This window comes from Neophocaena asiaeorientalis, unplaced genomic scaffold (genome assembly GCF_003031525.2).
Source record: "Neophocaena asiaeorientalis asiaeorientalis breed wild unplaced genomic scaffold, Neophocaena_asiaeorientalis_V1.1 scaffold39, whole genome shotgun sequence".
In the NCBI taxonomy this organism is placed as follows: Eukaryota; Metazoa; Chordata; class Mammalia; order Artiodactyla; family Phocoenidae; genus Neophocaena; species Neophocaena asiaeorientalis.
This window is the reverse complement of record NW_020175670.1, coordinates 8348755-8371429: the sequence shown is the minus strand read 5'-3', so window position 1 is coordinate 8371429 and position 22675 is coordinate 8348755. Positions and strand designations below refer to the sequence as shown.

Here is a 22675-nt window from a genome sequence, read left to right as displayed (position 1 = left end):
CCCTTTCTCTTCTTCTTCTTCTTCTGGGACCCCTATAATTTGAATGTTGTTGTGTTTAATGTTGTCCCAGAGGTCTCTGAGACTGTCTTCAGTTCTTTTCATTCTTTTTGCTTTATTCTGCCAGGCTTCTGTTTCTTGATAGCTGAATGATTATGGCAATGTCTTCTTGATCTTTCCTTACCCTGGGTGTTTTTGTGTGCTGGTCTAGACTGTACATAGCACAGCAGCTGCTCAAATAATCTTTAAACCGTCTTTACCAGATCATTCTTTCTAAGATTCATTTTTTTTCACCCTTTTACGTCTCAGAATCAGGATTTATTGTACAAACAAATGGTGTGTCATGGTGTAATTGGCAGTGCATTTCTTTTTTAGTGGAATGTACAATATTAGAGCAGCCTACTACTGATGATATTTTCAATTCAGTAAAATGCAGCACATTATGTAATTTATGGGGTACAGTGGAAACAGCATAAGTTTTTCTGTTAGAAAGACTAGGATTCAAATTCTGGGTCAGCAGATTTACCAGCCCTGTGACTCTGGGCAAATTGCTTGATTTCCCTGACAGGCAGTTGACCCCTCTGTAAAGTGAATGGGGTAGTACTTATCTTCCAGGAGTGTTACAAGAATTGAATGAGATGATGCAACATGCCTGGCACTTGGAAGGCGCTTAACCAATGTTCATTTCTTTTTTTCACCTTTAAGTCTTTCTCCTGAACAAGAACCTAGTGTAATGAAATTATTCATATGCATTTTTCTTTTGCCTTTTTGAGTACAGTAAGAGACCTTTGATCAAGGCATCTGTCTGTCTGAGGGGTGCTTCGTGTCTGGTGCAGAAGGAATTTAAATGGGAAGAATATTCAAGAAATATTGTCATGCACACAAGAAAGGATTATGTAGCAAGACAAAAACCTTGGAGGTCACACTATCAGCTTGTGAGAAGATTTCTCTAAATTCCTTAAATCACATCTTTAACGTATCATCTAGCACTAGCCCTCTGACCCTGGAGATCTAATATGTAGAGAAGAGGGCCCAGCTCGTCAGTAAGGCAGAGCCAGGACCTACCCAATGTGGTCTCTAGGAAAATGGTGGAAGGAGACAGAGAGGGGCAGAGTTCGGGAGATCTGCTTCCCCATCCTCCTTCTCCAAGTTCTGCTTCAGAAAAGGGGAGGTGGGTTAGATGAGTGAGAACAGGTGGGTGCATGCGTAACATTAAGGGCAGCTTACCTCTGCTCTCTATTTAGGACTCTGGAAAGAGATGGCCTTACAACAATCATCCCCCTGCCCCTACCTCTGCCAACAGACCTGGGTGTGGCCACATCATGGCCATGGCAGCAAGAGACCATGAAGTTTCACTTCCAAAGCTGCCCTCAATTACTGTGTGTCACATATGCTGAATTAAGGGCCACTGTTAGTCCCCATGACAGGGAGAGGTGACCACACAAAAGGGCTAGGGTGGAAAAACTGGATGGAGCGTGGGCCCAAGGCCTGGGACTTCTCAGCCCCAGGAGGGGAGGGTGGCCCTGATTGCTGCAGAGCAACACCAGGCTCTGACCAGGCTGAGAGGGAGAGGCCAATCCATGGGTTACAACTGCCCCAAGCACAGCCATGCTGCCAGCAACCAGGCAGGCAGTGGGCATCACCTGGGGACTGTGCCCTAGAAATCCATTTTTCCCCTTCAGGATATGAGGTCACCCAGGCATCATGTCAGGAAAAGAAGGAGGCTTTTGAAAGAGTCGGCAGCTTGATTCAAGAGAGAATAAGCACTTAATAAAGAGTCCTTGGAAACATGAGTTCAAACTAAGGTTGAAACTGGATAGAACAGAAGCTCATTTTACCCTGATAGCCAGAGGATAGAGACTTAGGCAGGAGACCCAAACCATTTTAGACAAAATAAAAAAGTTACATTCTCTATGTATATCCAAGTTGTAGGTCAGGTGAAATTATGTGAGTCTTATATTAGCCTGACCTTACTAATAATTACTGACTAATAATTCCTTAGTCTCACACTGAAGGTCCATCATCAGTTGTGTCCTCCTGCTTTTCTTCCATTGCATCTTCACCACCACCCTCCTGTTCTACTGAACCCAGTCTCCTTCTCTATATTCATTTTTTCCTCCTGACTGTCTGCCTGCTCAGGAATCTCAGAATGCATTTTGCCTCCTGAGTTGCCAAAATACACCATTGGCTTTATAATTGATAGGATATGTTGTGATGCCCTTGGTCTTTTCTCCACATTGTCAACTAATCACTCCTTTTCCATTGTCTATTAATCAAATGTGTGCCTCTTTCTAAAATGAAATGCATCTCCCCTCATTGAATCACATCATTTCACTCAGGCCAGCACTTCAATTTGTCTAGGTCGCTTTGCATTTTGATTCTGTCCATCAAAGCCTGGACAGGCCTTACCAAGTTCCTATTCTGTAAAAAGTCTTAAAAGCATGTTACATCATCCTGCTCCCATCCATAAGCCCATTTATAAAAAGGGGAAAGGAAGATTAATAGAGAAGATAAAAGGGAAGGAAATCATTATGTCATCATTGACCTTCCTTGCTCCAGTTGAATTATAAATATTGGCTCAACATTTCTGCAGTGTGGAATGGCTCTTCTAGAATTCTCAGGCCTGACTTCCCAAGCCAGTATTTTTGTTCCTCCTTTACTTTGTGCACATAGGCAATTTTATATAGAGCAGTGGCATTGCGGCAAACTCCAAAATTTACTGGAGGAGCTATACTTCGCTGAACATTTAATTCCGCTAAATTGTGGCTATCAATTATGCCAACTCTGGAAATCACCCAAGAGGATTAGTCCCTCAATAAACAGAATGAGTGATCCCCATTTGCAGGTGACATTTAAGTATCCCAGCCAGGTCCAGTCACCATGAAGTCTTTCTCAGATTCTGAACACAAGGTAGCTATTTCTTCCCATCCTCGTTTTCTATTTCTTGTAGGATGGAGAGGAGACCTTATAACAAGTCTTTGCACAAAGAACATTCACTTAAGAGGTCCGCTTTGTCAGTAATTAGTTATAAACCATTGGAAAAGTAACTTAAGCCCAGTTTTCTTATCTATTAAGCAGAGTGTTTCTTCAGCCCGATCTTGTTTCCTCTCAGCTCCCAAAATGATGATGCTTTGACCTCATCTCTATATGGCGGGCCGTGTCACATTTCTGTCTTTGCAGTTCTGTCCTCTTACCCTCTCTGAAGAACAGTCTCCTATGCATGTATCCTTCAGGTCCAGACTCCTGTCTTACTTCCTCACTGATGTCTACCCCAAATCCCCAGGGCAGGTTAAGGTGCTTGGTCCCATGGGCTTCACTCATTTATTCACAGACATTTATTGAGCCTCTGCTCTGCATAGGCCAGGTTGTGGGTGCAGTGGATACCTTAGTGTTGAAAACAAACATAGTCTCTGTCCTCAGAGTTTACAGTCTCAGAGAATACAGTCATCACAACAGTGACCATGGTGGTGCTTACTGCAGAGGAAATACAGGGAGCTCTGGGCATGCGTGATGGGGGCGGGGGGTGGGCCTCGTCGAACCTAGAGGCATCAGGAAGGCCTGCTGAGGAACTGATGTCTATGCTGAATGCTGAACGATGGGTAGATGGCCAGGTTAAACAGAAGAGTATTTCAGGCAGAAGGAACATATTTTCATAAGCAAATTTGGGAAGGAATTTTAGCATTAGGTAGTACTCACTGCCTGCCAGGCACTTTTTCTAAGTGCAGTATATACATTAACCTGTTCAATCTTTGCTACGAGCCTAGGAGGTAAATTCTATCTTCTACATTTTACTAGATAAGGACACTTAGAAATACAGAAGTAAATAACTGCTAGAGATCCCACAGCTAATAAGTGGCAGAGTCAGAATTTGAACCAATGTAGTTTGGCCCCAGTGTCTGTGCTCTTAATTACTGCATCAAAAAGCCTCTTATATTCATACATTCACAAAAATTTATATAAGTGTGTAATAGGTATGTAAATGTACATGTATATATGTAAATACATGTGCATATGTAAATGTGTACAAATGTGTACATGTGTAAACACGTGTACACATGTTGTACAAACGTGTGTGAGGAGTATATACACAGCTGGAGTGTGACCCATGAGAGAGAAAGTGGTATAAGGTAAGGTTGGAGGGTTAGGCATGGGACTACATCATGGAAGATCTCAGAAATCAGGTCATAGATTCTAGATACTATCTTTGGGTGATGGGAAGCTTAAACATGGAAAGTGCTGTAAAATAATGTTAACAGCCCAGGTTCAAATCCCACCTTTGCTACTCGCTACCTGTGTGATTTTGAGCAGGTTACTTCTCTGTTCCTCAGCTTTTTCATCCATAAAATAGCGATAATATTTCTGTCTATTCGTAAGTTTAAGGAGTAAATAAGTTACTCTATATAGTGTCTGGTGGAACGAAAGGAAATCCTAACATTGGCGATCAGATTTGCATTTTAACAAGAACTCTCTGCCTGGGTGTAGTGAATGGATTAGAAAGAGCGAGAACAGAAGCAAGGAGATGATTTGGGAAGTTGCAGCAGTGATGCAGGCCCAGGTCCACGAAGCAGATCACTCCCATACAGTGGTTGCTAAAAGCCCGCTGCCAGGAACAGAGCCAACTTTGGGTTTTTCACTCAGGCACATCATTTGTTTGTGGTCAAGTGTCCTGCCCCTGAAGGCAGTTGGTGCCTAGCTGCGGCCGGGCTGAGGTTCCTTTATATGGAGAGTCCCCAGCTCAGACTCAACCTAGATGCGCACGGCTTCTGCCTTGCAGCAGCTTCTGTCTCCAGCGACTCCTGACACCTTCTCTGTGTCCCCAAGTTCATTAAGCCTTAATAGGCAGAGGTTCTGCCTCGGTTAAGAGTTCAGTTCTTTCTTACCATCACGTTACAATTGTTAGGACTGTCCAGAGGCTGAATCTCCCAAGAGACAGAGGCATCAGGTCTGAGCAGTTAGTCGCCTTTATGAGGCTTTGGATGAAACATTATCCTAACTCACCCTGTTGGACCCTCTTTCTTTCTGGTGATTGTGTACAACCACTGGGGCCAACCAGTTCTTTCTGGGCTTGATTTAGGACCTGATTTTCCCAGAAATGTCTGTCTTAGTTGTGCTTCCATATATCCTAGTCAGGTATCTCATGACCAAGAGAATAATTGCAGGTGACCTAAAGTCATCAGTGTTTGCAATAGTTCTAGTAAAAGTGTGGCCAAGGGTTTTTTTGTTTTGGGTTTTTTTTTCTCTTGTATTCCATGCAACTGGGGAAAGTCATTCTAACCAGAGTAAGAATTTGATAAGTATAAACAATAACTTTTCCCTGGTAAACAGTATCTGACAAACCTAGTCTGAGGTTTAAGACTCTCTGCTTACCTTATCCTGTGAGATGAACATTCTAGTAACAGGACATAGCTACTAAGCTACATTCAAATGAGTACTGTCTGCATTCTGCACTGACCTTGAAAGTTATATCCATAGCACAAGAATGTGTCCCTGTTCAAAATTTTCTGAACCTGCTCTGTGCTCTTTTGAATGTTTTTAGCAGTAACAGATACTTATCCCTTTTAAGAATAGATTTGATTTCTTTATAGAGCTAAAATTCTTTTCAAAGCCTGTCTTATAAATGTAAAGGCCTGTTAAGCCTGGAGAAATACCATTTTAATAAAAACAACTTCCCAGCTATAAAGGGGTGAGAGTTTTTCAATACAAAATGAGATAATAGAAGCATGTGGGATCATCCCTGACCATTTCCTCCTACAGAGGAAATGCCCTGGGCAATGGCAGAATCATTAGAGTGAGTGTGTAGCCTCCCATAGTAATAACTTTGAGGAACAGCCTTCATCTTAGTACCGTATCTGTTCAGAAACAAAATCAGTCATATTATCTCAGTAGTTACATTGTTTTGCATTCAGATAGTGTCATATAGCATGGGAAGATTGAGAAGGAAAATATTTTGGAAAATATTTAAATTTCAAAGGTTCTTTCTGAAGAAGTGATCATGTGATGCCATTATGAATTGAAATTTGACCTTTTTTTGTTATATTTTTGTAAAGCATAAGGCTATTATTTGATTCTTACAGGTTGCTTTATTATTTGTTCAATAATCTTCGTATTTAAATCATTATGTCTGATTTCAAGTAGTAAAATTTGTTAGGGCTTTTATTCGCTGGCTTTTTGTTTGCAGACCAATTCAGCACATTATAATGAGCATGATAAATTAGCTTCCCTAAGAATATTTTTAAACAAGTGAAAAAATAAAATCAATTACTTTCCTGAACTTTTATACTTATGAAATAAGTAAAGGCGCATAAAATGTGCTATCAACAAGGTAGTATTCCAATAAATAGTAAATTAGATTCCAGTGTCTGCAGTGCCTGGACATTAGGCCAAAAGCTAAACTTAATTTTTTAAAGTGTGTAATAAATCTTGTCTTATTGAGCACTTTGGGTTCCAGCCACTTCTTGCCAGTTATTGATAATGCATTTCTGTTTGCCCGTCATGGTGTTTTGTGTTGCATAAGCTAAATGTTTTATCTATTTATTTCCTGCTTGTCTTCACGGTTGCTTGATTTTATTTTTCATCATTTTCTGCTCATAAAGACACTTGAGAAAGAACAATTTAAATATTCTCTTACTTCCAGCTTTTCTTCTTTAAACAAAGCTACTAAAGTAAGGACACATGGAGTTATAAAGACCTGGATGAAAGCAGTGGTGGCCAAACTTTAAGGAAATAACAGATGCAGAAACTATTATAAAAGGCTCCCATAGGTGTCAAATAAATCATGCGATATTTAAGCTTCTATTTAAAAACATAAGTGAAAGCCTTGTTTTGACTTTTACCCTGGTCATTTGGCTCACATATATTTAGTTAGATCTTATTGTTTAGCTCTTCATACACTAGGTGCTTGATTTAAACATTCTGTTCTTGATCTCAGTTCTTTGAGTTGGAGATGTAAGACCTGTGGAAAAATCACAGTCCAAGCTAGCTGTGCTGACTATCATTGAGATACAATTCGGTTCACACATCATCAAATTTGCCCATTTAAAGTGTGCAATTCAGTGTTTTTAGTATATTCTCAGTTGTGTAAGCATTACCAAAATTAATTTTAGAACATTTTCATCACCCAAAGAAGAAATCCTCTCCCCTCTGGCTATCATTCCCTAATAGCCCTATTCCCCTCCCAGCCCTAGGCAACCACTAATCTACTTTTTGACTGTAGATTTGCCTGTTCTAGACATTTCATGTAAATGGAATCATACAAAAGGTGATCTTTTGTAACTGGCTTCTTTCACTTAGGATAGCATTTTCAAGGCTCATCCATGTTGTAACATGCATCAGTATTTCATTAATTTTTTTTTTTAGATATTGATTGATTGCTGTGTTGGGTCTTCATTGCTGCACGCGGGCTTTCTCTGGTTGCAGCGAGCGGGGGCTGCTCTTCGTTGCGGTGCGCGGGCCTCTCGTGGTGGCTTCTGTCATTGCGGAGCACAGGCTCTAGGCACGTGGGCTTCAGTAGTTGTGGCTCGCGGGCTCTAGAGCGAAGGCTCAGTAGTTGTGGTGCACAGGCTTAGCTGCTCTGCAGCATGTGGGATCATCCCTGAACAGGGATCAAACTCGTGTCCCCTGCATTGGCAGGCAGATTCTTAACCACTGTGCCACCGGGGAAGTCCCTATTTCATTACTTTCTTTGCCAGAAAATATTCCATTGTGTGGATGTATACTACATTTTATTTATCCATTGATCACTTGATGGACATTTGGATTGTTTCCACTTCTTAGCTATTACGAATAATGCTGTTATGAACATTCATGTACAAGTTTTTGTCTAGACGTAGATTTTCATCTGCCTTGGGTATATACCTAGAAGAATTGCTGGATCACATAGTAACTCTGTGTTTAACCATTTGGGGAACTGCCAGACTGTTTTCCAAAGTGGCTGCACCATTTTATATTCCCACCAGCAGTGCATGAGTTTTCCAGTTGCTCCACATCCCTATCAACACTTGTTATCAGTGTTTTTGATTATAGCCATCCTAGTGGGTATGAAGTATTATCTTGAAGTTTTGATTTGCAATTCCCTGATGACTAATGACATTATCTTATCATGTGATAACACTGATTATCTTTATTGGCAACCTGTATATATTCTGTGAAGAAATGTCTACTCAGATCTTTTGTCCATTTTTAATTGGGTTATTTGTCTTATTGAGTTGTAGGAGTTCCTTATATATTCTAGATATAAATCTATTATCAAATATGATTTGTAAATATTTTCTTCCATTTTGAGGGTGCCCTCTTCACTTTATTGATAGATCTTTTGAAGCACAATTTTTTTTAATTTTGAGGAAGTCCAATTTATCTATTTTTTTCAGTTACTTGTACTTTGCTATCATATCTAAGAAACCATTGTCAAATCCAAGGTCATAAAGATGTTTTCTATAAAAATAGTTTTGTAGTTTTAACTCTTAATTTATGTCTGTGATCTGTTTTAATTTTTATATATGGCATGAGGCAGGGATTAAACTTTGTTCTTTTGCATATAGATGTCCAGTTGTCTCAATACCATTTGTTTATTTATTTCCTCATTGATTGTTTTGGCATGCTTGTTGAAACGAGTTAACTGTAAGTATGAGAATTTATTTTTGGATTTTCAGTTTTATTCCATTGCCTATACTTATGCCAGTATCACACTGTCTTAATTATTGTAGCTTTGTACTAAGTTTGAAATCTGGAAGTGTGAGTCCTCCAAATTTGTTCTCCTTTTGCAAGATTATTTTGGCTGTTCTGGGTCTCTTGAATTTCCATATGAATTTTAAGATCAGCTTGTCAATTTCTGTAAGTCAGCTGGGAATTTTATAGTGATTGCATTGAATCTATAGATTTATTTGGGGATTATTGTTATCATAATATTTAGTCTACCAATCCATTTATAGGGGATGTCTTTCAATGGTGTTTTGTAATTTTCAAAGTGTAAATTTTGCATTTCTTTTGTTAAATTTATTCCTAAGCTTTTTATTCTACCTGATGCTCTTTTAAATGGACTTATTTTTTTAATTTATCTTAGATTGCTCATTGCTACTATATAGAAATACAAGTGGGTTTTACATATTGATCTTGTATCCTACAACCTTGCACAACTCATAGTTCCAACAGTTTTTTAGTGCTTTCCTTAGAATTTTCAATATACAAGATCTTGTAATCTATTAATAAAGGTAGGTCTACTTTTTCCTTTCCTATATGGATGCATTTTCTTTTTCTTGCCAAGTTGCCTAGCTGGAACCTCCAATATACTGTTGAATAAAAGTGGCAAGAGTGGATATCTTTCTGTTGGTCCTAATCTTAGGGGGAAAGCTTTCAGTCTTCATTAAGTATGATGTTAGATGTAGTTTTTTCATACATGCCCTTTATTCAGGTTGAAGAAGTTAATTTCTGTGAAGAAGTTAATTTCTGTTCCTAGTTTGTTGAGTGTTTTTTGTTTTTTTTTTTTTATCATGAAGGGGTGTTGGATTTTGTCATTTTTTTTTCCTGTGTATGTTGAGACATATGGTTTTTGTCCTTTATTCTGTTAATATATAGTGTCCTCCATTAGTTGATTTTCTGATGCTGAATCAACCCTGCATTCCTGGAATAAGTTCCACCTCATTGTGTTGTATAACCCTTTTTATATGCTGCCAGGTTAGGGTTTTTAATATTTTTGCTGAGGATGTTTATTTTCTTGAGATGTTGCTTTGTATTTTTCTTCTGATATTTTTGTTTGGCTTTGGTACCAGGATCATACTGGTCTCATAGAATAAGTTAGGAAGTATTCTCTTGTAAGTTTTGGAAGACTGAATAATTGGTATTAATTCTTTTGTAAATATTTGGTAGAATTCACCAGTGCATCCATCTAGACCTAGGCTTTTTATGCAGCTTTTAAAAAATTACTATTTAATCTCTTGTTAAAAATGTCTTCACATTTTTCTATTCTGTCTTGAGTCAATTTATGTAATTCGTGTCTCTCTAGGAATTTGTCCATTTCATCTAAGTGATCTAATTCATTGGCATACAGTTGTCTGTAGTATTCTCTAATAATCCTTTTATTTCTGTAAGGTTAGTAGTAATGGCCTCTTTCACCCCAGATTTTAGGAATTTGAGGTTGTTTTTGTTTCTTTTGGTGAATCCAGTTTTATCCATTTTGTTGATCTCTTCAAAGAACCAATTTTTGATTTCATTCATTTTTTTCCTCTATCATTTTTCTATTCTGTTTCATTAATTTCCACTGTAATCTATTATTTCCTTCCTTCTGCTTGCTTTGGCTTGCCCTTGATGCTTTTTCTATTGTCTTAAGTTAAATTATTGAAATCTTCATTTTTAATATAGGTGTTTACAGCTCTAAATTTCCTCTAAGTATGGCTTTACCTACATCCCATAAATTTGCTATGTTGTATCTTCATTCTCACTCATCTCAAAGTAATTTTTAATTTCCCTTGTGATTTCTTCTTTGATTCATTGGTTATTGAGGAGTGTGTTAATTTCCATCTACTTATGAATTTTCCAAGTTTCTTTCTATTATTGATTTCTAGTATCATTGCATTGTGTTCAGAGGACATACTTTATATGATTTAGATCCACTGAAGGTTATTGATGCTTGTTTTATGATCTAACATATGTTCTCTCCTGGAGAATGTTCTATGTGAACTTGAGAAGAATGTATGTTATGCTGTTGGGTAGATTGTCCTAAGACATGTTAGAACTAGTTCATTTACAGTATTGCTACAGTCTTCCAGGATTTTGTTCTTACCATTATTATACATTCAAGTCTCCAACTATTATAGTTAAATTGTCTATTTCTCCTTCATTTCTGTCAGTTTGTTTTTCATGTATTTTAAAGCTCTGTTCATTGCATATACATTTATAATTGTTACATCCTCCTGATGGATTGACCCTTTTATCATTATAAAATGTCCCTCTTCATCTTTAGTTATATTGTTTTAAAATTTCTTTTGTCTGATATTAGTATATATTTGTCTGATATTAGTATAGCCCCGTGAGCTTTCTTATGGTTGCTGTTTGCATGATAAATCTTTTTCCATCCTTTTTTTGAAATATTACATTTATTTTAATACAAATTCTCTTACGTATATAGATTGTTTTATTGATTTTGTCTATTGTCATGCTGGTTCTACACTATTATAACACTTTCAATTTTTAAGTGAATTTTTAAAAATTTTTATTGCAGTATAGTTGACTTACAATGTTGTGTTAGTTTCTGCTGTACTGCAAAGTGAATCAGTTATACATACACATATATACACTCTTTTGTAGATTCGTTTCCCATGTAGGCCATTACAGAGTATTGAGTAGAGTTCCCTGTGCTATACAGTAGGCCCTTATTAGTTATTTCATATATAATAGTGTGTATATGTAAATCCCAATCTCCCAATTTATCTCATCCCTCCCCTTACTGCCTGGTAACCATAAGTTTGTTTTCTACATCTAACTCTATTTCTGTTTCGTAGATAAATTCATTTTTACCTGTTTTTAGATTCCACATGTGAGTGTTACCATATACTATTTGTCTTTCTGTCTTACTTCACTCAGTATGACAGGCTCTAGGTCCATCCATGTTGCTGCAAATGACATTATTTTGTTCTTTTTTATGGCTAATACTGCATTGTATATATGTACCACATCTTCTTTATCCATTCCTCTGTTGATGGATATTTAGGTTGCTTCCATGTCCTGGCCATTGTAAACAGTGCTGCAGTGAACATTGGGGGCACATGTATCTTTTCAAATTATGGTTTTCTCTAGATATATGCCCAGGAGTGGGATTGCTGGATCATATGGTAGCTCTATTTTTAGTTTTTTAAGGAGCCTCCATACTGTTCTCCATAGTGGCTGTACCAATTTACATTCCTACCAACAGTGCAACAGGTTTCCCTTTTCTTCACACCCTCTCCAGCATTTGTTTGTAGATTTTTTGATGATGGCCATTCTGACTGGTGTGAGATGATACATCATTGTACTTTGGATTTGCATTTCTGTAATAATTAGTGATATTGAGAATCTTTTCATGTGTTTATTGGCCATCTGTATGTCTTTTTGGAGAAACATCTATTTAGATCTTTAGCCCATTTTTTGATTGGGTTGTTTGCTTTTTTGATATTGAGCTGCATGAGCTGCTTGTATATTTTAGAGATTAATCCCTTATCAGTTGCTTCATTTGTAAATATTTTCTCCCATTCTGAGGGTTGTCTTTTCTTTTTACAGTTCCCTTTACTATACAAAAGCTTTTAATTAGGTCCCATTTATTTTTGATTTTATTTTCATTATTCTAGGTGGATCAAAAAAGACCTTGCTGTGATTTATGTCAGAGTGGGGTTATTTTAAGATTTTTTTTTTTGATGTGGGCCATTTTTAAAGTCTTTATTGAATTTGTTACAATATTGCTTCTGTTTTATGTTTTGGTTTTTTTTTGCCTCTGAGGCATGTGGGATCGTAGTTCCCCAACCAGGGATTGAACTGGCACCCTCTATGTTGGAAGACGATTGAAGAGGCTGTCCTTTCTCCACTTTACATTCCTGCCACCTTTATCAAAGATAAGGTGTCCATAGGTGCGTGGTTTTATCTCTGGGCTTTCTATCCTGTTCCTTTTATCTATCCTTCTGTTCTTGTTCCAGTACCATACTGTCTTGATTACTGTAGCTTTGTAGTATAGTCTGAAGTCAGGGAGCCTGATTCCTCCAGCTCTGTTTTTCGTTCTCAAGATTGCTTTGGCTATTCGGGGTCCTTTGTGTTTCCATACAAATTGTGAAATTTTTTGTTCTAGTTCTGCGAAAAATGCCAGTGGTAGTTTGATAGGGATTGCATTGAATCTGTAGATTGCTTTGGGTAGTATAAGTATAGCTTATTCGAGATGTTTCCTGCTTTTAAGGTGGGCTTGTATTGCTATAAACTTCCCCCTTAGAACTGCTTTTGCTGCATACCATAGGTTTTGGGTCACTGTGTCTCCACTGTCATTTGTTTCTAGGTATTTTTTGATTTCTTCAGTGATCACTTCATTATTAAGTATGAGAATTAGTAGAAGTATGAGGAAAGGAAGAAAGGAGGGAAGGAAGGAAGAAAGAAAGAAGCAAAGAAGGCAAGAAGGAAAGAAAGGAGGGAGGGGGGAAGGAAGGAAAAGAGACAGAAATAAAGAAGATACAGTAAAATAAAGTATAATAAAGTTATTGAATTAAAAAAATTATTTAGAAAAAAAAAAAGGGACAGATAGAACCTTAGCATAAATTTTGGAAGCAAAGCTATACAGACAAAATCTTACACAGAAGCATACACATACACCCTCACAAAATGAGGTAAAGGGGAAAAAGTCATAAATCTTGCTCTCAGAGACCACCTCCTCAATTTGGGATGATTCATTGTCTAAAGGAGGGAAGGAAAGAAAGAAAGAGAAAGAAAAGAAAGAAATAAAAGTATAATAAAGTTATTAAAATTAATTATTAAGAAAAAAATGTAAAAAAAACCATGGACGGATAGAACCCTAGGACAAATGGTGGAAGCAAAGCTGTACTGACAAGATCTCACACAGAAGCATACACATACACATTCAGAAAAAGAGGAAAAGGGGAAAAAAATCATAGCTCTTGCTCTCCTTCTCGATGATTCGTTGTCTATTCATGTATTCCACAGATGCAGGGTAGATCAAGTTGATTGTGGAGCTTTAATCCGCTGCTTCTGTGGCTGCTGGGAGAGATTTCCCTTTCTCTTCTTTGTTCTCACAGCTCACAGGAGCTCAGCTTTGGATTTGGCCCTGCCTCTGCGTGTAGGTCGCTGGAGGGCGTCTGTTTTTTCGCTCAGACAGGACGGGGTTAAAGGAGCCGCTGATTCGGGGCCTCCGGCTCACTCAGGCCGGGGGTTGGGGGATGGGGGAAGGAGGGGCACTGCGTGCGGGGCCGGCCTGCGGCGGCAGAGGCAGCGTGACGTTGCGGCAGAGGCCGGCGTGACGTTGCACCAGCCTGAGGCCCGCCGTGCGTTCTCCCGGGGAAGTTGTCCCTGGATCCCGGGAACCTGGCAGTGGCGGGCTGCACAGGCTCCGCGGAAGAGGGGTGTGGAGAGTGACCTGTGCTCGCACACAGGCCCCTTGGTGGCGGCAGCAGCAGCCTTAGCATCTCCCGCCCGTCCCTGGGGTCTGTGCTTTTAGCCGCGGCTCACGCCCATCTCGGATCCGCGCTTTTAGCCGTGGCTCGCGCCCATCTCTGGAGTTCCTTTAAGCAGCGCTCTTAAACCCCTCTCCTCGCGCACCAGGAAACAAAGAGGAAGAAAAAGTCTCTTGCCTCTTCGGCAGGTGCAGACTTTTCCCCGGACTCCCTCCCGGCTAGTCGTGGTGCACTAACCCCTTCAGGCTATGTTCAAGCCGCCAACCCCAGTCCTCTCCCTGTGCTCTGACCGAAACCCGAGCCTCAGCTCACAGCCCCGCCTGCCCCAGCGGGTGAATGCCGGTCGGCACCGACCCTCTGTGCGGGAATCTCCCTGCTTTGCCCTCCGCACCCGTTGCTGTGCACTCCTCCGCGGCTGCGAAGCTCCCCCCTCCGCCTCCTGCAGTCTCCACCCGCGAAGGGGCTTCCTAGTGTGTGGAAACTTTTCCTCCTTCACAGCTGCCTCCCACTGGTGCAGGTGCCGTCCCTATTCTTTTGTCTCTGTTTATTCTTTTTTTCTTTTGCCCTACCCAGGTACGTGGGGAGTTTCTTGCCTTTTGGGAGGTCTGAGGTCTTCTGCCAGCCTTCAGTAGGTGTTCTGTAGGAGTTGTTCCACGTGTAGATGTATTTCTGGTGTATCTGTAGGGAGGAAGGTGATTTCCGTGCATCTTACTCTTCCGCCATCTTCCGCTCCAGCCGGAAGACGAAGTCTTAACCATTGGACTGCCAGGGAAGTCTGCCAAAGAGTGTTCTTCCTGTGTTTTCCTCTACTAGTTTTATAGGATCTGGCCTTACATTTAGGTCTCAAATCCATTTTGAGTTTATTTTTGTGTATGGTGTTAGAGAGTGTTCTAATTTCATTCATTTACATGTAGCTGTCCAGTTTTCCCAGTGCTACTTATTGAAGAGACTGTCTTTTCTCCATTGTATATTCTTGCCTCCTTTGTCATTTTTTCCATCCTTTTAACCTTTTTGAATCTAAAGTGTACTCCTGTAGAAGTATATAGTTGGATCTTGTTTTTATCTAGTCTGACAGTCTCTCTGTTTGGACTTTTTAAACCATTCACACTTAATGGTATTATTGACATAGTTGGATTTACTTCTGCCCTTTTCCTTTTATGTCTGTCATTTCTGTTCCTCTATTCCTCTTTTACTTCTTTAATTCCTTATATTGAAAAAATCATTTGAGTTATTTTCTTTGCAGTTATTTTAAGGCATATACATCTTAGTTAGTATAAATCATAGGTAGATTCTGATAATTCCAGTGAGCTATAGAAAGACTACTCCCATATAGCTCTATTCCCTTTTCTCCCTTTTGTGCTATTATTATTATATATGCAACATCTAATAAGTTACAGTGACATAATTATTACTTTATATAATTTTATGTCACAGAAGATGTGAGAGGAATAGCAGTTGTATATTTATAGCTTTTGTTACATTAACTTGCATTTTTACCATTTCTGTTTCTCATTTATTCTAAATCCTACCTTTCCTCAGATATCAAACAGTATCAGCCACAAGGACGGGGACCAGGTTCTGTGTATGGTTGTTAGTTTGTGCATGACACAACTAAGTTACCATTCACATTGCAGATTTGTTTGAGAGTTTATTGGCAGATGGCCAAAAATGGACTTGTTCTAGTAATTTCAGTATATAAAGTTCAGTAAATTACAGTTCTGTCCAATTAAACTTCCTGTGATGGTGAAGTATTCTATATCTGCATTTTCCAACATGGGAGTCAGTAATCACATGTGACTATTGAGCACTTGAACTGAATTTTTAATTTTAATTTATATTTAGTTTTAGATAACCACAGCTAAGGGCTCTCATAGTGGACAGTCAAGTTATAGTCTCAGATGTCCCTCTTTCTTAATATTGTGATTAAACCTTGTCAAGTAGATTAAAAGAAAGAACCCCAAAATCAGTGCTGATAGTTTCATATATTATAAAACTCATGGACTGAGCCACGGGAATATTTTTTTAGAGAAGTAGTTATATCTCTGTCAGCCATCTAATGACTCAAATGCAGATAGACAAAGATTTGATACAAACACACTTGTGTGGGGCATTGGCCAGGAGATGGAAAGTATACAGAGCACTTGGGGCACAGTGGGGGACCCCATGCTCTGTGCCTACATCTCACTGAATGCCATGCAAACAGCCAGTAAGGAGGAGAGGTTGTTTTTTCTGCTTGTGGGAAATAAAGGAAAAGAAGAAATCTTCAAAGCTACAATGAGAAACATTTAGCTTATGCAGACAGCAATTGAGTAAAAGGAATGAAACCCATTCTGCTCTCCATAGCAAATTTTTCAAAGAGTGTACTTGTAAAAGTTTTTTACAGACTCTTTCCTCATCGTCTTTGAAGTAAGGAGATAGAGGATCCTATTATCTTCACTTCTCAGTGAGGCATACCTTTCATTGTTTTCCATACATGTTTTTTCAGATATGTATTAATGAAAGCTAAGCTGCTTAGAGGTAAGATATAAACAAAATGTCTCTGTGGGATAACAGGTTTCTTTTTCTATTTTTATTTTTTACAGAAATGTAGCTATTTAACTTTGGCTCAGTATATGTGAATGCCCATTATGGTTTTCCCTTCTCATATTGAGACATAACAGTAAAATTATACACTGTTATTTGTCTCCAATAATGTAGTAACTATATCCCAGCTGCTTTCAGACTTCTGAAATCCTGTTACCATTTCAATATAATGAAAGCCTGAATTGCAAAGCCTCTGATATTTAACATTTCATTTTCTCTGGGGCCATGTCAACAGTATAATCAGGAACAAAAAAAAATTATAGTGTTCATCCCCCAAACCATCATGGGATTTAAAAAAAAATACCTCTTTAGATTGATCTTAAAAATCATTTTCCCTCTGCAAGGGAAAACATGCTGCAAAGAGAAAAGTTAGAAGTCACATTAGCTTAATATTGTGAATATAAAAGCCTCCACATCAATTGATTTTTTGCACAGGTGAATTAACGCTGCCTCATCCATTGGTCCCCAGGTCATAGATCTGTACTGGGGAATTGATGAAGAGGAATGGGACAGCCCTGAGCTCCAGAAGACCCGCATGAAGCTCCTGGAGGATTGTTTGAAAACTTCTGCAGGTCCATGTTTTGTTGTGGGTATAAAAAAAACTTAATGCTTTCTATTGTAGATGAATGTGAGAATTCTTGATTCGTGATTCTTAAGGGGCTTTTAGAATGGGGAAAAAAACCTAGCTTTTCTGTATTTATTTAAAATTCTTAAACTGTCTCCTTGCCCTCAATGTGTGAGGACAAAATCCTCCCCTTTCCATAAGAAGCACTGCAAATTAACAGTGAATAATTTGAAGTGGTAATCAAAGGATTGACTTGGGGTTGACAACAATTTCCACAACACCTTGTGATCAGCAGTAAGGCTTACTGTGTTAGTCCTCCAATAATTATCCTAATTTTCCTTATATTTTATCATGTAGTATTCTATCCTAGTATCTGTTTCTCAACATTAGAATTTCTGGCATATTTTTTTAAATACTGTGGCAGAAACATTATTAAAGTAAACCAAACATATGGTCTCAGATCCGCCAATAGGAATTGATAGGCTCTGGAAAAAATTTCTTTTTGCAGTGATTTTCAGCTAGGGATGTTGAACAGGAATATTATTATTAGTTTGTCATTATCTTCTAAAGAATATCCACTCCTCTGTGTAAACACAGTGGTGGTAAGAAGGTCACTCTATGGCGGTGATGTGCAAAATCACTGCCTCAGTTTAGCTGAAGAGAAAGACCTTATCCTGAATCCAAACAGCTCCTACCAATTGATAGGGAAGTTGACCCTTTCGACACAGGATGTCCTGAGGCTGACGGATGACTGTCAAAATTACTATGATATGAAAATGTCATATCTTATATTTAAATACTAGGTTCAGTGTATCAATAAAAGTTTTTAATATTTATTTGCATGGTCATCTATATTCAACTCCACATAAGATGTAAAGTACATAAAGTCTCTATAATATTTTTAGTATGTGGATAAATTATTCATTTATCAACCAACTACTTACTGAATGCTGTTCTGTGCCAGGGGCAAGTTGACCCATATGAAATGGTCTTTTTTTTTTAGGCCAGTTTCTTATGATTTAATGTTAGAATTGAACTAAAAGGTAAGACTTTCTACCCTCATGGAGCTTGTGTCGTTATGTGGGGCTAAGAGGAGACGGCAGGCAAAAATCAAATAAGTAAAATGAACAATCAGATGGTGACAAGAGCTGTGGAGAAAAATACAAAAAGGAAGGAGGAAAGGGAAGAGCAGTGAGGGGAGAGACTTCTAATTTTCCATAGAGTAGATGGAGAAGGTCTCACTGATAAGGTGACTAAGGAGGGGAGACAGGAGGAGGGACAGGGAAGAACCGACTGGATATTCCAGCTCAGCTTTCCAGGGAGAGGAATGGGGAACATGCTTGGCAGGTTTAGGGAACAGGAAGCAGGCGGGTGTGCCTCCAGCAGTGTGAGCAGAAAGGGAGAGTGTGGGACTGGAGGCCACAGCATGGGGTTTGCCATCTTGAAGTTGGCTGTAAAGATTTTACTTGCACTTTGACATGAGAAGCAGAGTGCGTTGAGCAGAGGACTGAAGAGATCTGACTCATTTTAAAGCCTACAACTGCTGGTGGTCAGACAGAGGGAAGAGCATGAAGAAACCCATTAGAAAGCTAATGCAATATGCAAAACAAGAAGAATACATGGGTGGAGGCGGGTTGAAGAATGGACATCTAAAAACAGTGTCTTGTGGTCTAAACAGACTGCAGAAAGTCCTGAAATCCATACAGATCCCTGGGTATGACTGACATTTCACAGCTGTGGGACACTGGAGGAACTTCTTTACCATTCTAAGTCTTGGCTTCCTTCTATAAAATGGAGATAATAGTTACTTGCCTCCTGGGGTCTTTCTGGGGATGAAATGAATTTACAGGACACTTTTACTTATTTGTTGTTGTAAGCATTATTTCTCAAAACTGTCTATATTATGGGTGATGCACTCATTACAAAGTTTTCATCAAACTAGAGAATACAAATCACTCTGGCAGAGGTGCTGTAGGAGAGATTCAAACTTTGGAAGACAAGTTAGACCGGATTCCATCATGCTTAGAAAGCCAGATTTAGGAAGAATAAAGAGCTATGTGTATGTCCTGGGGCATCTCTATTGCTATGATCTCCATAGCTTTATACTGATCCAGCCTCAGAAATTCAGGAATGAGAGAGACATTCTCCTTTTATCACCCTGTAGTGTGTCATACCCGAACTAAAATTAGTCATGACCATTAATCCCTATAATTTACTGGTAGGGGAATGAATAAAGACTTGCCAAGTTCATGCAGGCTCTGAGAGTAAAGGTTAAGTGATAGAACATCAGTAACCACTGAGCTTAAACAAATCATTTATCCCTCCTTCTCTTCACTGTTACACGTTGAAACTCAAGGCAACCACGATAAAACCCTGTGGACAGAGGATTATTCACCCCAGTGATCCTAAATCACAGAAGGTTCATTTCACTGCTTATAGGAGAAAGCACGCCTCTCATGGCCTTTCCTGTTGTAACTATGGTAACAGCGGGCATATGTGTGTCGCTTTTAAGCTCCGGTTTCCTTGCACACTGCTCCCTTGTGACATTTCTACAAGTCATGATGACCCCCTGGGCTGCAAAGCATGGCATATTACTTCCCCTAATGCTGAAGTGTTTGGCAAGAAAATTCACCATTGCTGAATTAAAAAAATGTTTTTATATCTTCAAAGTCTTCACAGATATTAGCCCTTATGTTAGTTACAAATTCAGTATCAAACAAAGCTTTCATTTTAAGTACCCGGGGGATTGAAGTCCAAAGGGAAACATAAGCGTTGTATGCACATGGCTCTTTTCAACTTCATTTCCTAAAAGTTGTCCTTTGAGATATGGCCTGAGGTCCTAGAGACACGCAGGCTGTGCCTGCTAATCCCAGACAATTCTTTGTACGCATGCTTTTGGTCAAAAGGATAGAGTGATAGAGTAAGGTACCTGGACATGTGTCCAGTTTCACTCTCAGGATTAACTTGGGAGATGTATCACACAGAAATACAACATCTCTACTGAGGAAGAATAGCATTTGTAGACATGTGTTTAGAGGAAGCCTCAGACAGTGGGAAAAACACAGAATTTTTAGTTTACAACTGGAGTTAGAGCCCTAGTTCTGACAAGGCAGCTCACCAACCTCACCACACTTTAATTCTCACATCCATAAAATGGGAAAAAATAACAGTAAACTAAATGTTGAAGAAATATCAAAGGTTTGTTGTGGAAACCAAATGTGATGATGTATGTGAGTTTTTTATAAACTATAAAGGGCTACACAACCATTAGTTATTATTAAATTGTGATTTCAGTTATTTTCAAATGAGAAAAAATGTTTTTATTCATACTGGGCATTTATGTGGCATTGGAAAATTTTCCCTTTGAGAATGTTGATGATAGCCTCAATGTAGAAAGTGTTAAGTCTTGATTCAGACAGTCAAATATTAAAGGGTTTTTTAGTTCATTCATTCATGGCTGTGTTGGGTCTTCGTGGCTGTGTGCGGGCTTTCTCTAGTTGCGTCGAGCGGGGGCTACTCTCTTATTGTGGTGCACAGGCTTCTCATTGCAGTGGCTTCTCTTGTTGCAGAGCACGGGCTCTAGGCACGCGGGCTTCAGTAGTTGTGGCACACGGGCTTAGTTGCTCCATCGCATGCGGGATCTTCCCAGACCAGGGCTTGAACCCATATCCCCTGCATTGGCAAGCGGATTCTTAACCACTGTGCCACCAGGGAAGCCCTGGGTTCATTCTTAACATTGTCAAATGTAGAGCATATACATTAATTTGCTGAAATTTACTTAGTAAGACCTTAATCTGCTCCCAAGGAGGGTTTTTGACCAGGATTGCAGTAAGCAGGGAGACAGCTCACAGTTGAGTCCAAACTCACTATCTGTTTCTCCTTTTAAGTGCAGAGAATTGCCTCAGCCTTTGCAAAGTGTGGAAACTTTAGCAGAATCTTTCCCGCACCAGTTTGTCCCACCCACTTAGTTCATAAACAATGCTTATGAAGGGGAGAAGAATTTGCCTGTTGGAGAGAGCAGATTCCAGGTACATGCTACCTATACCATCCCCATTTCTCTTCACAGTGTGTATTTATGGGGAGAGGGGAATTTTCTTCTTGTCATCCCTCCATATTTGGAGTACCCCCAGAGAATCGCTTGGGGAGTTTGGGCATTGACTCTGGACCTTGAGCAAAGGCCCATCTCTTGGCAGAAGTTGATAAAAGCAAGTGCTCTGCTGGCTTGAAGAACTGGAGTTTGAAAAGCTTAGATAACTTTAGTGAAGCTGCCCCAAATGTGTGCGTGCTCTGGGGGGTGCAGACAGCATCTCATTACATTCCCTCAATCCACAGTCTGGATGATGTGAAGATTTACTGAGGAAACGGTAGCGGCAGCTTACTCTAAGCGAGCCAGGCTAGGCCCATGCATCCAGTAAAAAGAGTGCCAGTTAGAGACAGGTAAGAGGAGATTCCATGACTTCACATTCAGAGTCAGGACAAAGAAAATGCTGTCTGTGGTATTGTTCATTGCTTTGTCGGTTGCTAGGAGTCTCAAGAAGCCAAAGCCCATGTAGCATTCTCATTGGGGCTACCAGATCGCACAGATATAGTATGTTGGCATTGGAAAGAAAAACAGCCAAGGCCAAAAGAATGGAACTATTGCCATCATAGATGCTGAAGCAGCCTCCCCACCCGGCCCCCAACAACACACACACTGCCATCAGTGGCACGGGACTGAGAAAGAACAGGCTATGCTCTTGCCTACCACAGGCAGCTTCGGGCAGGCGCTCTTAAAACCAGTATGCACAAAGGGAGAAGATGGAAGCTAGAGGGCTAGATTTTTAAACCAGAAACATGAAAACTTAAGGAGTTAGACTGCAAAATCTATTATTCAGCAAGTTTAAGTTTTTCCACTAGCCAGAAGAGTAAAGACAAAGCCACGGCTGTTATTGGTAAAAATTAAACCATTCCGTATTTGTACATCACTGAGTGACAGTAGTGAACTAAACCTACAGAATGTAGATCAGCTCATCATCACCTTCACAGCTAAATTATGCCCACTTGATGGTTCAAGTTTAGTTTCTTATTTTAAATAATTTTAAGAAAATCATACTGTGAGAGTTCTTAAATCATTGAATTTGAAGAAAATTAGGGTTTTTATAAAAGTTTAGCTTTGGAAAAATAGTTCATTTTATCCACATTTCAACTTATGATTGACTTACCATTTTAGGTACACGAAATAAAATACACATGAAAAATTAAAACAAGTGCTTAGTTTGTACTTTAGCAACAGGTACAGGTTTTTTTTTTGACTTAGTTCTCAAATTTATAAGTACAGATTTACTAAAATATAGTACTAAAATGGGAACAGATTTAAACTAGAAAATCATCTAAATTAAAGAATCTAGAATTTTTTTTT

The 22675-nt window shown here is 39.2% G+C and overlaps 1 protein-coding gene across 1 annotated transcript in view; it reads left to right on the top strand.

Moving 5' to 3' along the window:
• The window catches only part of NWD2 (NACHT and WD repeat domain containing 2), a 191843-nt gene that overhangs the window by 83516 nt on the left and 85652 nt on the right, over positions 1 to 22675 (top strand). The window contains exon 3 of the mRNA XM_024731726.1: positions 17182 to 17298. Coding sequence (XP_024587494.1) covers positions 17182 to 17298 — 117 coding nt within the window. The remainder of the gene's footprint in view (positions 1 to 17181; positions 17299 to 22675) is intronic.